The sequence below is a fragment of the Phoca vitulina genome, unplaced genomic scaffold, assembly GCF_004348235.1.
Source record: "Phoca vitulina isolate PV1807 unplaced genomic scaffold, GSC_HSeal_1.0 scaffold49, whole genome shotgun sequence".
NCBI lineage: Eukaryota > Metazoa > Chordata > Mammalia > Carnivora > Phocidae > Phoca > Phoca vitulina.
Window position 1 is genome coordinate 8,460,844 of NW_022589752.1, and position 14,507 is coordinate 8,475,350.

The window sequence follows — 14,507 nt, forward strand, 5'->3', positions numbered from 1 at the left end:
TGATACTATAGATTCAAAGGATTAATGATTTTGAATGCTCTCTTTCAGCTAAGTGCTAAAATGTCATTATTTTGTATTGTAATGTACATATAGACACATGTGAAAAATGTATATTGAATAAATTAGTCTATTTCTTGGGTAAAAAATAAGATAATGAGGGAACCGTCCTACCAGATGCCAAGACTTACTTTAAAGCTATAGTAATTCTGGGCACCCGGGTGGCTCAGTCGGTTAAGCGTCTGCCTTAGGCTCAGGTCATGATCCCAGGGTCCTGGGATCGAGTCCCACATCGGGCTCCCTGCTCTGTGGGGAGCCTGCTTCTCCCTCTCCTCCCCACTTGTGCTCTCTCTCTCTCAAATAAATAAAATCTAAAAAAAAAAAAATTTTTAAAGCTATAGTAATTTAGTACAGGGACAAAGATTGGCAGAATAAACTGAAGTACACCAGAAATATACTCTTACATACAGGAACTTCTATATGACAGAAGTGGCACTCCTGCTCAGAGGAAGGAAGAATGGGTCTATTCAATAACTAGGATAACTAGTTATAGATATTTCTAAAATATTAAATTTGATTTCTTCCTTACAACAAGCAAAAATCAATTTAAAAAAAATCAGTTTCTTATACACTAAGGCCTTAAATGCTAAATATAACTTAAAACATTTAGAAAAAAATGCAGTCTATTTTTATGGTCTCAGAATAGAGAATTTCTGAAACAAAGTTATAAGTTAAGTTAAAAGACTGATAAATTCAAATTCATGAATATTAAGAGTATCTTAATTCAAAGACCCCTAAAAGAAAATTAAGAGCCACAAATTAGATGAAGATATGGACTACACATGTAATTGACAAAGGATTAATTTCTTGAATATAAAACAAAACATCAACAAGAAAAAGTCTTTATATTAAAATTCTATTTATCACAAAATAAAGCTAATATAAAGACATTGGCCAAAGTTAGTCAAACTCTACTGCTTTTAGGATATAGGTCATGGGAACCCACTTTCTGCCATCAAAATACCAAGTTTGCTTTTATGAAACCCTATAACCAATAAGCTATGGTGTTCAGTTGAGCACAACTAGCAATTTGTGATTAGGAGGCCTCCAACTTTTTCAAGAAAACTGTAAGTGGCTTCTACTTTCTGACAAGGTTAATTCATGCACAACTTAGAAGAGGGAGGGGAAGAAAGGAGGGGAGAGGGGCATTGTGAAGGCATACAGGCTGGCATTGCAGTCCAGTGTGAGCTGTGGGTAACTGCTTATCTCCACTGGGAAGAATCAAGGTAAGCAAGGCCCCAAAACTGTTCCTGAGACTAATTATTGGTATCAAAAATAAGACACTCATGTTTAAGTTCCCCTATCTTTTATTTCACCACTATTTCTTTGAAAAGAGGATCGTACTCCAAACTTCCCCTGTCCTGTTACAGGTTTTTCCAGGGTTTAGAAGAAAGTGATCTTTTCTGATTTGGGGTCCTGGAAAAGAGCCTCTATCTCCTGGGTGCATTCTCTACTTAAAATTTCTAGCTAGTTACCACCACAAAGCGAGTGTGATAAACACACTCTCTAAATAGCAGATTGAATCTGTTTAAATGGGCTATGGACCAGAATTTCAAATCAGTCTAGAAGGACAGTTTTCATCACTAAAATCCATCTACTTTGATTCACTTTGGGTTTTCACGGTAATTGTTTAGCACTTACAATGTTTTAAATTTTATGGCATGGCTTTATTAGTGAATAAGAATTGGAGTATTAGATGTTATTAAAACCCCCTTAACACGGGAAGAATGAAGGAGGGCACCAGAGTACAAATCAACATAATAACTCTTATTTCATTCATTTAAATGAAATCTCTTTCTCTAATGGGAGAGACATTGTCAATATTAAAATCTTCATTTACACAGAGCTTTCATTTTATACTCTACGGTTATTTAGCATGATCCCTTTGTAACAGATTGGCAGAGTGAGTTAATAATTTAAAAATAAATATTGAGACAGATAAGGAAAGGTTAAGTGCAGTGCCCAATACAGTTAACATGGTGGTTAAGTGCTCTGGAGAAAGAAAGATCCAAGCCCCATTCTTAGCTCTACAACATTACCTAATAGCTGTGTGATCTCAGGGAGGTTACTTAGCTTCCCTGAGCCTCAACTTCCCTTTGATAAAACATGGATAAGAGCAGTAATTCACTATTGAAGAGAGAAGAATCCCCAAAACAACATACACGGCATTTTTATAGTACAATTCCTAACATAGAGTGATTTCAGTGAATGCTTATAAATTTACCATGAGACTTTCTTTGGTAGGACATTTAAAATGTGTGTGTGGGGAGGGGGAGAGGGAGAGAGAGACAGACACCTATAATCTCAGGATTCATCTGTTGTTCTCGGTATAAAACCAAATTTCCAAAAAAACTCCACAAAACCCATAAAAAACCCAAAAAACACTTCATTTAGTACAAAAACATGCTCATAAATACTCATGCTTCTTCATTTGAAACTGAATTAAATTGGCGGATATTAATCATCTATAACTTTTCAACAGCTTCCATGAACCAGCTGGGATAAGCTAATCAAACAGCGGAAAGATGAGAGCTCAGGACAGACCACATGCGGTGAGACATACAGTGCTTTTTTTAAAAGAGAAAGTGTGATAATGAAAGGGTTTTTTTGCTAAGAAAAAAAAAAAAAAAGCCCTAACATTCAGTATAAGAGAACATTTATTAGGCCCACAACCCTGAAAACAAATGCCTCGACTATTTAATTTAACAAAGCTGTACTTTAAATGCAGTAATATGTTGGACCCATGCAACTTAAAATATACATAACTTATAGAGGATTGTATAGGACTAATAAAACTAGTAATAATTACAATAATATCGGCTCTCCCCATTTAGTGCCAATTATGCCCCAAGTATCCTGTACAGGTTTTCTTAGTTAACCTTCACAATACATCAGTGAGAGAGAGGGAAAAAACCTTATCTCCATAAAGATGAATTAACTGACACTGAGGAAGATTACGTAACTTGTCTATGCTTACAGTTAGTAACGGACAGAGCAGAGATTTGAACCTAGGATTGTTATGACTTCAAAAACCAATATTCTTTCTGGTCCAAACTGCTTCTCTATGCAGAACCAAAACTGAACTAAATGACCTTGAAGATTCCTTGTAAATCTAGGACTGAAATTATTTTTTCTCATAGGTTAATACACCTGAGGGTATCTAGTTCCAAGCCCTGTCCCCTTCCAGCAACTCTCTAACCCCTACCCTGGCTTCAGGGAGAAAAGCAAGAAAGGAAGAAATAGAAAGGAAGAGAGAATTACTTAAAGCTACACGTTTTAGATACAAACAAGTGATCTGCAGGTAATGATAAGCCCTAAGAAAGTGAGAGCAAGAAGAAAGGAAAGAATTTCAGTTGGTCATTAGAGAACTTTCTGACAACAAAAACAGAGGCATCAGAACACATTATCAAAGAACATTATGTAGGATAAACTGAAGAAAATACAACCTCGTGAAGGGCTGTCAACACACAAATAGTATCAACATACACACAAGATGGGGAAGTACAAATATAGCCTACTTGGCTCAGCCTCACTTATAATTTAAAATAGAAAAGAAAAAAAGGAAAGTGGTAAAATAAGCTTGACGGCAGCAGTCAAGAGATTGCACTACAATTCTGCTAGCCTAAATACAAGTTAGCAAAAAGCTAACCCAAATATTTGTGCCACATTTTTCAAAGAACCCATCGATGTGCAGCAACCATTTTATGTTTTCCTTCAACTCGCTATCCATTAAGACAGAGCATGTCTATTTCCTCTACAAAATCATGTTCAGATCGGAACCAGTACCCTAAGCTCAAAATTAGCCATCAAAAACGCACTCCTAAAATAAAACTCAAATTTTGTTAAGTTTCTTAAGTATGTGCTGGGAGAACGCTGAATGAAAAACATCATAAAGGTAACTTCCTTTTGGGAATAAAAGCAAAATAAAACAAAAACACTCCACATAACTCTAGTAGAACTGTTAGACCCAAGAGGGTCACATCTAGTGAAATCTCCCACAGGCAAAGATCCAAAGTTGATTGCCTTAGGAAGCTTCAGAGTCAACAGTTTCATTTAATGCCTTTCCAATGTCAACTGAGTTTTGATGTGAACCTTTCTCATCTGCAAAGAATGAGACGGCTACATGTTCTTGGTACTAACATCATTCTCTCACTTCCATTATGAAAAGAAATGTGGTTTTTTTAAAAAATATTTTATTTATTTATTTGAGAGAGAGAGAGGAGAGAGTGAGAGAGCACAAGCAGGGGGAGTGGGAGAGGGAGAAGCGGGCTCCCCGCAGGGCAAGGAGCCCGATGCGGGGCTCCATCCCAGGATCCTGGGATCATGACCTGAGCCGAAGGCAGACGCTTAACAACTGAGCCACCCAGGCGCCCCGAAATGTGTTTCTTTTATGATGATCAGGTACTATCTGGAAAAAAGGGCCTATTTCCATTAAAAAATAAATACACTCAAGTCAGCCAGATTAAGGCTTTTGTACGCTTTCCTGTTTTTCTCCACAGCCACTGACACCTCAAAGAGAAGTAATATCTTAGCCTCTGGTCCCACCTTAAACAGGTGCTCCTTTTACACAAAACAGAACACTTCTGACCATTAATTATTTGGTTCTGATAATATTCCCCATGGAAATGCAGTCGTTGGGATTCCTAAGAACTTTTTTGGGGGAGACTTAAAATCCAGGGAAGACCTACCTTGTGAGTAGAGAAGGATCTGCATCTCTAAAAGAACACAGGTAAACACCTGCACCAGGTTCTCCAATCCCAGAAGCTCGAAGGCCTCTCGAAGAGGGTAATCGGAGAGGGGGAGTTCACTGGGCCCAGGTCTCTGGCAGATGACGGGTTCATAAACACCATAAAATTTCAGTGACCTCCCTGGAGGTGGAAGGGGTACCTCGTAGAGAATGTTATGGATGTAGCTCTCAAGCGGCAAGGGCGGCGGCTGCTGTGAGGTAACTGCCTTGTAAAGCTGGATAAGGAATTTCTTGCAGGCCTGCATGAAAGGCAGCGGTGTGATCAAACATATACTTTTTGAAACGTACAGCGTGTCTCTGCTGATGTCATAGGAGTTGTATCGCTGGAGTTTCAAAAGGGAAGTTGTATCTCCCTCGTCAACACTGCTTGCCAGCGAATCCATGCTGCAGGAGGACGAAGCATACACGCCGCTGTAGTGCTCGGCGTTGTGCATCTGGTAGAGCGTCTGCATGGCTGTGCAGATCTGCTTGCTTGTAACTTCCTCATAAAAAGTGAGAACAAAACCATAGGTACGAGAACCATCTTCCCGGGTAATTATAAATGAGTGGAACTGAGGGTCTTTATTGTCAGTTTGAGTTCTGAAAGACAGCCCTTTAGGCATGCACAGCTGTGGAGCAAGGGGGAAAAAGTATCAGAATGCAGTACACAAGTAACTTCAAACCAGAGAAAATGTTTGTTGTTGTTAACACAACAGGACTCCAAAGGACACAGGTTTTATCCGTATTTAATATTATTAGCAGCAGCCCTAAGTTAGAAATACACTGTAAGTTCCTCATTGACACACAGATAAAATTATTTTTAAAATATATATAGACAAGGAGAACCATCTTTACAGTGTAACACATGCAGGAGGTTCGACTAAGACTAAGAATGGAAAGATCTTTGACTTGTTCCCAGCAAACCTCTTATCCAAGCCTCTGACCTTCAGCGCCGCATGTGACTTCTCTGAGCCTCATTTTCTTTATCTACATTTGCTAATCAATGACTTGAAGGCAAAATAGTCAAAGACACTTTACAAATATTTAATATTTAAGTACCATTTTTGTAGCAATGATGGTAATGTTTCAGAGGAATAGGGAAGTAGGTGAAGGCCCATTTGATAAATTGAAAAAAAAGAATAAAAACAACAGTATCATTTTCACTATTCTGAATAATATGATACTTGATCTTAGAAACAGAAACTTTAAAAATGGAATGATTTTTTGATTTACTGAAGCAGAAGAGTAGAAACAAAGACATTTTAGATTCACTCCGGTAATATTATGCTTTAGGTCTTGGTAACTACCCAGGATTGAGTCAGACTTGGGAACAAAATTACCTGAGGAGTTGAAGATACTATCTTTAAGATTCTTAAAATGCAATTTGAATTCATTCTTTAAAACATTTTAAATAAAAGAAATAAAACAAATTACAGAAAATTTGAAATATACTAAGGAAAAAAAACTTGTAATTTAACTATCCTAACATAATGATCATTATTAATTTTTATGTATTACTATTTTTGTATTGCAATATGCTTTCTGCATAGAAATAATTTTACCACAGTTATTACATTTTTCTTTTTCAGACTTAACAAATCAATCTGATGGGAAATTTAGAAGTTCTCCCCACATTACTAAGAAAATGCAATTCACCTTGAAAGTTACATGTCCTTCATTCAAACTGTCAACACTTTATTAAGTATCTTTATGAGCCAGGCCCTATGATGGTGATACAGGTGAGAAAGACAGATAGACATGTTCCTGCTCCTATGGAGCTTCCAGTCCAGTAAGGACGGCAGATGACTAAAAAAATCATAAACTATAAATAAAGTATGGGAAGTGCTATGATAGGATAAATATAGACTGCCATGGAAAAAACACAGCAGGAGGACATAAATTAGAAAAGAAGGAGCTACTGGAGAAAAATAAAGTCTAAGTGGAAACCTGAAGATGAGTATAGGTGTTAGTGAGATGAAGAGAAGGCAGAGAGGATACATGTGCAAAAGCCCGCAAGACAGAACATGACGGTTTGAGGAAGTGACACGTTTTCTGTGGGTGCGGAACAGAATGGAAGATGGGGGGAGGTTATCCTACACTGTTGGTGGGAATGCAACTGGTGTAGCCACTCTGGAAAACACTATGGAGATTCCTCAAAAAGTTGAAAATAGAGCTACCCTACGACCCAGCAATTGCACTACTGGGTATTTACCCCAAAGATACAAATGTAGGGATCCGAAGGGGCGCCTGCACCCCAATGTTTATAGCAGCAATGTCCACAATAGCCATGCTCTCATCAAGACCATGGATGGCTCACTGAGAGTGCCTACAGCCAGGACCTGAAAACTTGGTTCTGTAAAAAAGCCAGATAATAAATATTTTAGGCTCTGCAGGCCTTAAAATCTTAGTCACAGCTACTAAGCACTACCATTGTAGTGTAAAAGCAGCCACTGACAAAACATTAAGGAACGGGCATGACTTTGTTCCAATGAAACTTTATTTATAAATAGGTAGCCAGTTAGATTTGGCCTAAGGGCTGGTTTGCCCACTCCTGGCCTAGTCAAGTAAAATGTAATGAAGGTAACAAGTAACATTTTTGGGCTAAAAATGCAGTACAACTTCCATCTCTCTCTGGTCACATACAGTGGGAGCTCTGAGCCAACATATAAGAAATGTGACTAACCTGAAGCAACCATGCTAGAGACCATATGTAGAGATCGCACAGAGACAGAGGATTCCCCAGCGATGTTCCTAGCCCTGGAGACAGATCTGTGAGTGAGTGAACCTTCAGAAGACTCCAGTCTTTAGCCTCTGAACCACTCTAACTGACACCCAGTAGAGCAGAGGGTGCTTGCTAAACCCTACCCAAACTGCAGATTTGTAAGCAAAGTAACAGTTTTGTTGTTTTAAATCAAGAGTCAACAAACTTTACTCCTTAGGTCCAATCCAATCAGCCACCTGTTTAGGTAAATAAAATTTTATTGGAACGCAATAGTGCTCATCCATTTAAGCACTGTCTGTGTCTACTTTTGCACTACAACAGCAGAGATGAGTAACTGACAGAAACTGTATGGCCTACAATGCCTCAACTATTTACTATCTGGCCTTTTATGGAAAAAAAAAAAAATTGCTAACCCACAACCCATGTTTTAAGCCACTTAAATAGTACTGGGGTGGTTTGTTATACAGCAATAAATAATGGAAACACTCCCTTACTTTCTTTAAGTTTCCACGTAAATACTATCTTAAAGAACCTTCCTTTATCATTCCGTAAAAAATAGTTTTCATCCTATAAATGCCATTAAAATGTCACTTTTCCTCTAGAAAGTCTTTAGTATATGGGGAAGAAATTAAAGTCTTGGACTGCTGTATACAAATGTACATTGTATACTGACACACACTACTAGTTTCTCTATTTGGTTTGGATCTCTAGATTGTAAATGACTCAAGGACTGGTGCTATATTTCTAGGACTATAAACGTATAAGAGTACCACACACAGAACAATATACTATTTGGGGCCATAAAAGGTGACTGATAATATATATAAAAAGCAAAAAGCAAAAAGCAAAAACCATGTAGTTTAGTATTATTAGGTCAGTGAAAATGTCTTTATATTTCATATCACTGAACATGAGACCTAGAAATTACGAAGGAAGCTTTACATAATTATTTTTATATATGTTGAAAAGAATTAAATTACTATGTATATTTGGGTAGAATAAGACACAGAGTTAGGTAAACACACACAAATACCTGACTTTGTTAGAGGAAAATTTGTTTATTCCTCATCTTGGGAACAGTTGTGTAAGGAAAGGCCATGGCAGGACCTTTTCATAGTTACGTCTTCACATTAAAACTGCTTTCTTTAACAACAAGAGGAGATCCTCTGCTCATTTATGAATAAAAACTCATCTGACACATCTACTACAGTAAATAAAGATTGTAGGAAGGAAGATTTGAATCCCTCTTGCTCCAGGCTATGCTCAAATTTATTTGGGATAGTGCATGCCATATACGTATTTGTTGAATGAATAAATAAACAAACAAATGAACAAGAAAACAAACAAAACAACAGCTAGGGATATAGCACCAGATTAGCTCCTCTCCTGATTAAGTCTACAGTTCTCTTTTTACATGTAGTAGGTAATACAGAAACGTAGTGACCTCCAAAGTCAAAATAAAGATTTAATTTAATTGATAGGCTTTCCTGACATCATAAACCACAAAATTACAGCTCCAACTGTTTTTGCACAGCTGCCAAATATTCCCTTAAGGTTTTGTAGCTTTCTTGAGCATGCATTCAAACATTTACAGGAAAAGCTTGCCAAAAGTTGTGCTCAAAGTAAAGAATGACTTTCTATGCTACAGATAACAGATGTTAAGAATTCTTAAATTCTCTTCCTACGAATCAAAAAAAGTAAGAATTGCATTTCTAATCTGGGAACCATGACTTGGAAAATGCTACTGCCTTTTCATTTTTAAAAGTGAGAATTCTTGTATGAATTGTCAGGTTTATTTTTCAGAAAACCTGAGACATAAAACAAGATTTGTTCATTAGGGCATTCAACAATCTCTTGTTATCCCTAATAATGCCTTTTATTAACAACAGCCCCTCTCCAACCCACTCTCCCACAATAAAACAACTAAACATTTAGGGCTGTCATTGTTTACCAGATTGCTACTGGTAATCAGATTACTTTAGCCAAAGTAAGCTCACAGTGCTGTGTACCCCCCTCCTTGAGCAACTACATGTCCTTATTATCCCTCTGGACTATTTCAGGTGGTTTGGCTAGAATTTTAACAATTCCTTTTTCCATCTTCTATAGTTCTGTGACTTCCATGCCCTCTCTTATTATACAAATAAAAGATAAATTATTCAGAGTTGGTCTGTTTGCCCCTCCTTTCTCCTACCTTCATTCCCTCTCTCCCTCCTTTTTCCTTTAATAAATATTTATTTTATGTCATATATTACATTAGATCTTGGTAATTCGAAAGACGAATATGAAAATAATCTCTTTGGGGAGTTCACAGTCTGGTAAAAAAGACAAACACACAAACTAACGGTTATAAAATAATGCGATCAGTGCTGCTGCGGAGTATGTTCAAGACATTATAGAAATAGAGGAGAGAGAGCACCTAACTACTTCTGCTTAAGATGATTTTGCAGGGGAGGTAATACCTGACTAGACAAAGACAGGGAAGGGAAGTATTGTAAGCAAGCAAACATTCCTTTATTTATTCAATGACTTCAGCCTCTACTGCGTGTAAAACTAGGGATATAGCAATGAATAAGCGAGAGTGTACCTATCTTCACGGTGTTTACATTACAGCAGGAGACACAGAGCTGATAACTAGCTACATAATCAATTATTTAATTCCAACTGTGATAGGTGCTACAAAAAGGTACAAGGTGCTAAAAGGTCCTAAGAGAACCTGAAGGGACCTGACTGAATGTTGGAAGGGTGGTCAGGGATGGCGTCTCTGAAAAAATTGTGTTTAAAATGAAACCTGAAGGGTAAGAATTCACCAGGGGAAGGAGAAGTGGAAGAATCCTCCCAAGAGAAGTGGCTGCAGAAGCAGAAGCTTTAGTGTGAAGAATGGAAAGGAGGAGAAGTCCAGGTAAGAGAGTTTGAGGGTTTGGACTAAGGTCTGGGTGTATAGAAACAGAGAGAAGTAGATAGATAACTGATTGCACATGGGAGAGGGTAAGAAAGTGAGAACTTTCAAGGATAATGCCAGATTTTCAGCTTAGGCTACTACGTGGATGGCTGTACCATTCACTGACCAAGGCTAGTGGGAAGACTGTGAATTCAGTTTTGGACATGTTAAGTTTGAGATGCCCATGAAATATTCTAGCTCCAAAGTAATGGCTGGATTAGAGCCCCATTCCTACGGTTCTACTGTGAGACAGGAACTTAAACTTGGATGAAAATGAGGGCTTACTTTCATTCTAATGTCAAACCTATTAATCTAACTAAGGGTTATCTGTCTCAAATTCAAGAACTTGCTGAGTCCGTAAAAAGTATATATAGCTCTTTTTCCTTCAAATCTTACAAGATGGGCATCTGAATAGGTCTTCTTTACTCAACCCTTTACCCTTTACTCTTTGCTCATCATTCCACCCTACCCTTTTTTGTGATCAAAGTAAACAGTAAATTGTAAACTTAGAGCTTTATAGATTATAAAAAGCTTTATAACAGTTATGACTTTTTTTTAAGATTTTATTTATTTATCAGAGAGAGAGAGGGACAGAGGCAGGCAGAGGGAGAAGCGATGTGGGACTCGATTCCAGGACCCTGGGATCATGACGTGAGCCGAAGGCAGACGCTTAACGACTGAGCCACCCAGGCGTCCCACAGTTATGACTCTTTTAGTTACTTAAAATTTAATCATATATCAGATGTTTCATTTAGAATATACAATACAGAATCTTTATATTTCATATAAGCTGCTTAAAAAGGTATTGATCATATTTTCTTCCTAACAATCCCTAGGTTCACTACATTCTTAAGGATAAGACCTACTGACCAGAACCTTATATAAATAGTCATGGATACCAAAATGCAGATTACCTCAAAGAGATCTGAAATGGGGGAGGAGGAGGCAGGGGACCTTCAGCTCCATTTGCAATGCTTTGCTTCATTTAAGAGAAAAAGCACCGATCTGAAGCAAATTCATCAATGTTGAAATATGTCAGTTCTGGGTATATGACTGTTGTATTGTTTTGTTTTATGATACTCTCCCCTACCCCTTTTTTTCATGAAGATCTCTCAATCAGTAACCAAAAGAGACATAAAAAGCAATTAATTCAGAAACAATTTCACCTGTCATTATTTATTTTCTATTACATTTGCATGGCACTCATGGAATTTTTTTTTTATTTACAAAGTTCATTGCTTTGGAGTATTTAATTTCTGTATGAGATTAATGACCCTTTTTCAAAGCACCACTGTTGCTTGTTAAAGAAATGACTGATATTATGGAAGGTGATGACTCGTTGGGAGTGGGATTTTGCTAAAGGCAAGAGGAAAGCTTTATACCTCTAGGTGGGAATAAATTATAGCTTCATACACATGTACTTACTAATAAATCAGAGGAAATTAAGGGCAGTAAATCTATGACCCAAATGCAGACTAGTTTAATGGGATGCTTCTCAGAGATTTTCAAGGAAAGCCAGCAATTCCTTTTAGATTGGCAGCAATAACCAAAATGCTATGTGGTGCTTAACCATCAAAACACAAGCCTATGTGTTTATTCTTCATAGGAGACTTTGGTTGCTTACATAAAATAATCCCAGAGGCAAGAGGAAAGAAGTAATAAAGATTAAGGAAGCTGATCCCTGCTTTAAAGATGAACGCTCTAGAGACCAAGGCTAAAGCTATCATGGATGTCTCACTATTAATGCATTCAAATGATTAACAGGAAGAAAACACACCAAGTGTGGCATTTTGTTCCAAATGACTATGGATTCATACTGTAGTAAAACCATTCTAATTTCTCACAGCTGAATTTATACTTTGAAATATCTTACTAATTTAAGAAGTCAAGTGTTGTAATCTATTTACATTCATATCTAGGTTTCCATTGCTTCATTTAGACACTCTTTTCTTTAATACTTTTCTATTAATTTGCTGGCACAGCAGCTGATAAATTATTTTTTGTCATTGCTGTTTGTTGACAATTTTAGTCAGAAGCTTGCTGTGCTCCTTCAAGTGTCATAAATATAACAAACAGTTGTGTTCTACTTAATATTTATGGTGCTGTCTTCACCGAAGACGAGGCCCCACAGTATTAACGTCCAGCAAAATGGCATCTCCAATTAGAGAAATAACTACACTGTGTTCTGTGAGGAATCAAAGTCAGAGCGCCAAGTGCCTTGGGCATTTGTACTTAGAAAAAGTACCACACTACTCCCTCTTTGTAGAAAACTCAGACTAGAATGAATTTACTGTGATACAGAAATACCACAAAAGATCCAATGCGACCCACGTCATTTTGGTGCAGGTCAAAACTAAGTTATATCATTTTTCTTTGGGGGAGGCAGCAGGTAGTTGGGGAAAAAGTGAGCTAGAGAGTAAAAATGATCTAACCTCTGAGACTCCCTGCATAACTTTGGGTTAGTAATCTCTGTAAAATATGATAAGAACTCTCATTGGGCACATGTCAGCATGTATGTGAAAGTAACATACATGAGATATCTAGCAGGTATCTACTGCATATTAATTTCCTTACCTTACAGTATCATTTCAAAATGGGATCTTTTAAGCTCTTTTAAAATTCTAAAAAAGAACTACACCTATCAGTGTCTCAGTCCACTGTTAATTATTTCTGTGCCTATTATGCCTGATCTCTGATTTGCTCACTTAGGAGCACCCTGATTCTTATAATCACAGAATTCCATTCATGGAATCCCAAAATATTACCCAGGCTTCTTACCGGGACCCTCCTTAAATAATCTGAAAACTATGACTATTTCTAAGAATCTCTAAAGGGACTTATAACCACCACTGGTAACTCATTGCATTAATTCAAATTCCTTATAAACAAATTCCTACTAATGTCTAAATGATGAATTCAAGTTCCTTTTCCTCTTTACTTTGTGAGTATGATAAATTACAGGCCCATCATACAACATTCCTTGAAATATGAAAACTGTAATCATGTTCCTTCTATCAGGATCCTCTCCAAGCAAAGAAATATTAGTCTTTATCAAAGCTTCTACGTATTAACAGAAATCCAAACACAGCTTAACAGTAGGAAAAGAAAATGGGCTATGAGGAACACATGCACCTGGATGTTCATAGCAGCACTATCTACAATAGCCAGATAATGGAAACAGCCCATGTGTTCATCATGTGACAAATGGATAAAGAAGAGGCGGTATATACATACAATGGAGTATTACTCAGCCATAAAAAAGAATGAGATCTTGCCATCTGCAACAACATGGATGGAGCTAGATAGTATTATGCTAAGTGAAATAAATCAGTCAGAGAAAGACAAATACCATATGATTTCACTCATATGTGGAATTTAAGAAACAAAATAAACGAGCATAGGGGGAAAAAAGAGAGAGACAAGCCAAGAAACAGACTCTTAACTACAGAGAGCCAACTGATGGTTACCAGAGGGGAGGTGGGTGAAATAGGTGATGAGGATTAAGGAGTGCAGTGCACTTGTGATAAGCACTGGGATGTATGTAAGTACTGAATCACTATATTGTACACTTGAAACTAATATTACACTGTATGTTAACTAATTGGAATTTAAATAAAAACATAAAAAACAAAGAGAATGGGCTTTGAGGGTCTGTTATATATATTTATCTGCCCTGGGGACTGTAGGAAAGTAACTTAACTTCTCTGAGCTTCATTTCCACGTCTATAAAATGAGGACAATATTATCTATCTTAAAGAATTGCTTATTTAAAACATCAAATGAAATAACGTAGACACTGTCATCTTAACGAAATAAAAAGAAGGCTAAAGGTTAAAAAAAACTACATACCATGTTCACTGCATCTTGATCAAAAGGGTTCCATTCTATATTCTCAGGATAGTGGGCCAGCACTTTGGATTTGAATGTTCTTCTCAGAGGACTCTGGTCAAAATTTTCACCTATAACAAATAATTAATAATTAGTTGATATTTAGAATTTTTTCAAAAGCATGTAGTTTTATTTTTATTTTATAGATATATTGACAGATAATGTTGAAATCTGAT

At 37.0% G+C, this 14,507-nt stretch overlaps 1 protein-coding gene across 4 annotated transcripts in view; it reads right to left on the bottom strand.

Annotated features, from left to right (window-relative positions):
- Window positions 1-14,507, bottom strand: part of DENND5B (DENN domain containing 5B) — a 190,003-nt gene that overhangs the window by 95,500 nt on the left and 79,996 nt on the right. For all 4 annotated transcript variants that reach the window (XM_032432830.1, XM_032387461.1, XM_032387462.1 and 1 more), the window contains 2 exons: window positions 14,293-14,402; window positions 4,746-5,412 (listed from right to left, as the gene is read on the bottom strand). In XM_032432830.1, coding sequence (XP_032288721.1) covers window positions 4,746-5,412; window positions 14,293-14,402 — 777 coding nt within the window. The remainder of the gene's footprint in view (window positions 1-4,745; window positions 5,413-14,292; window positions 14,403-14,507) is intronic.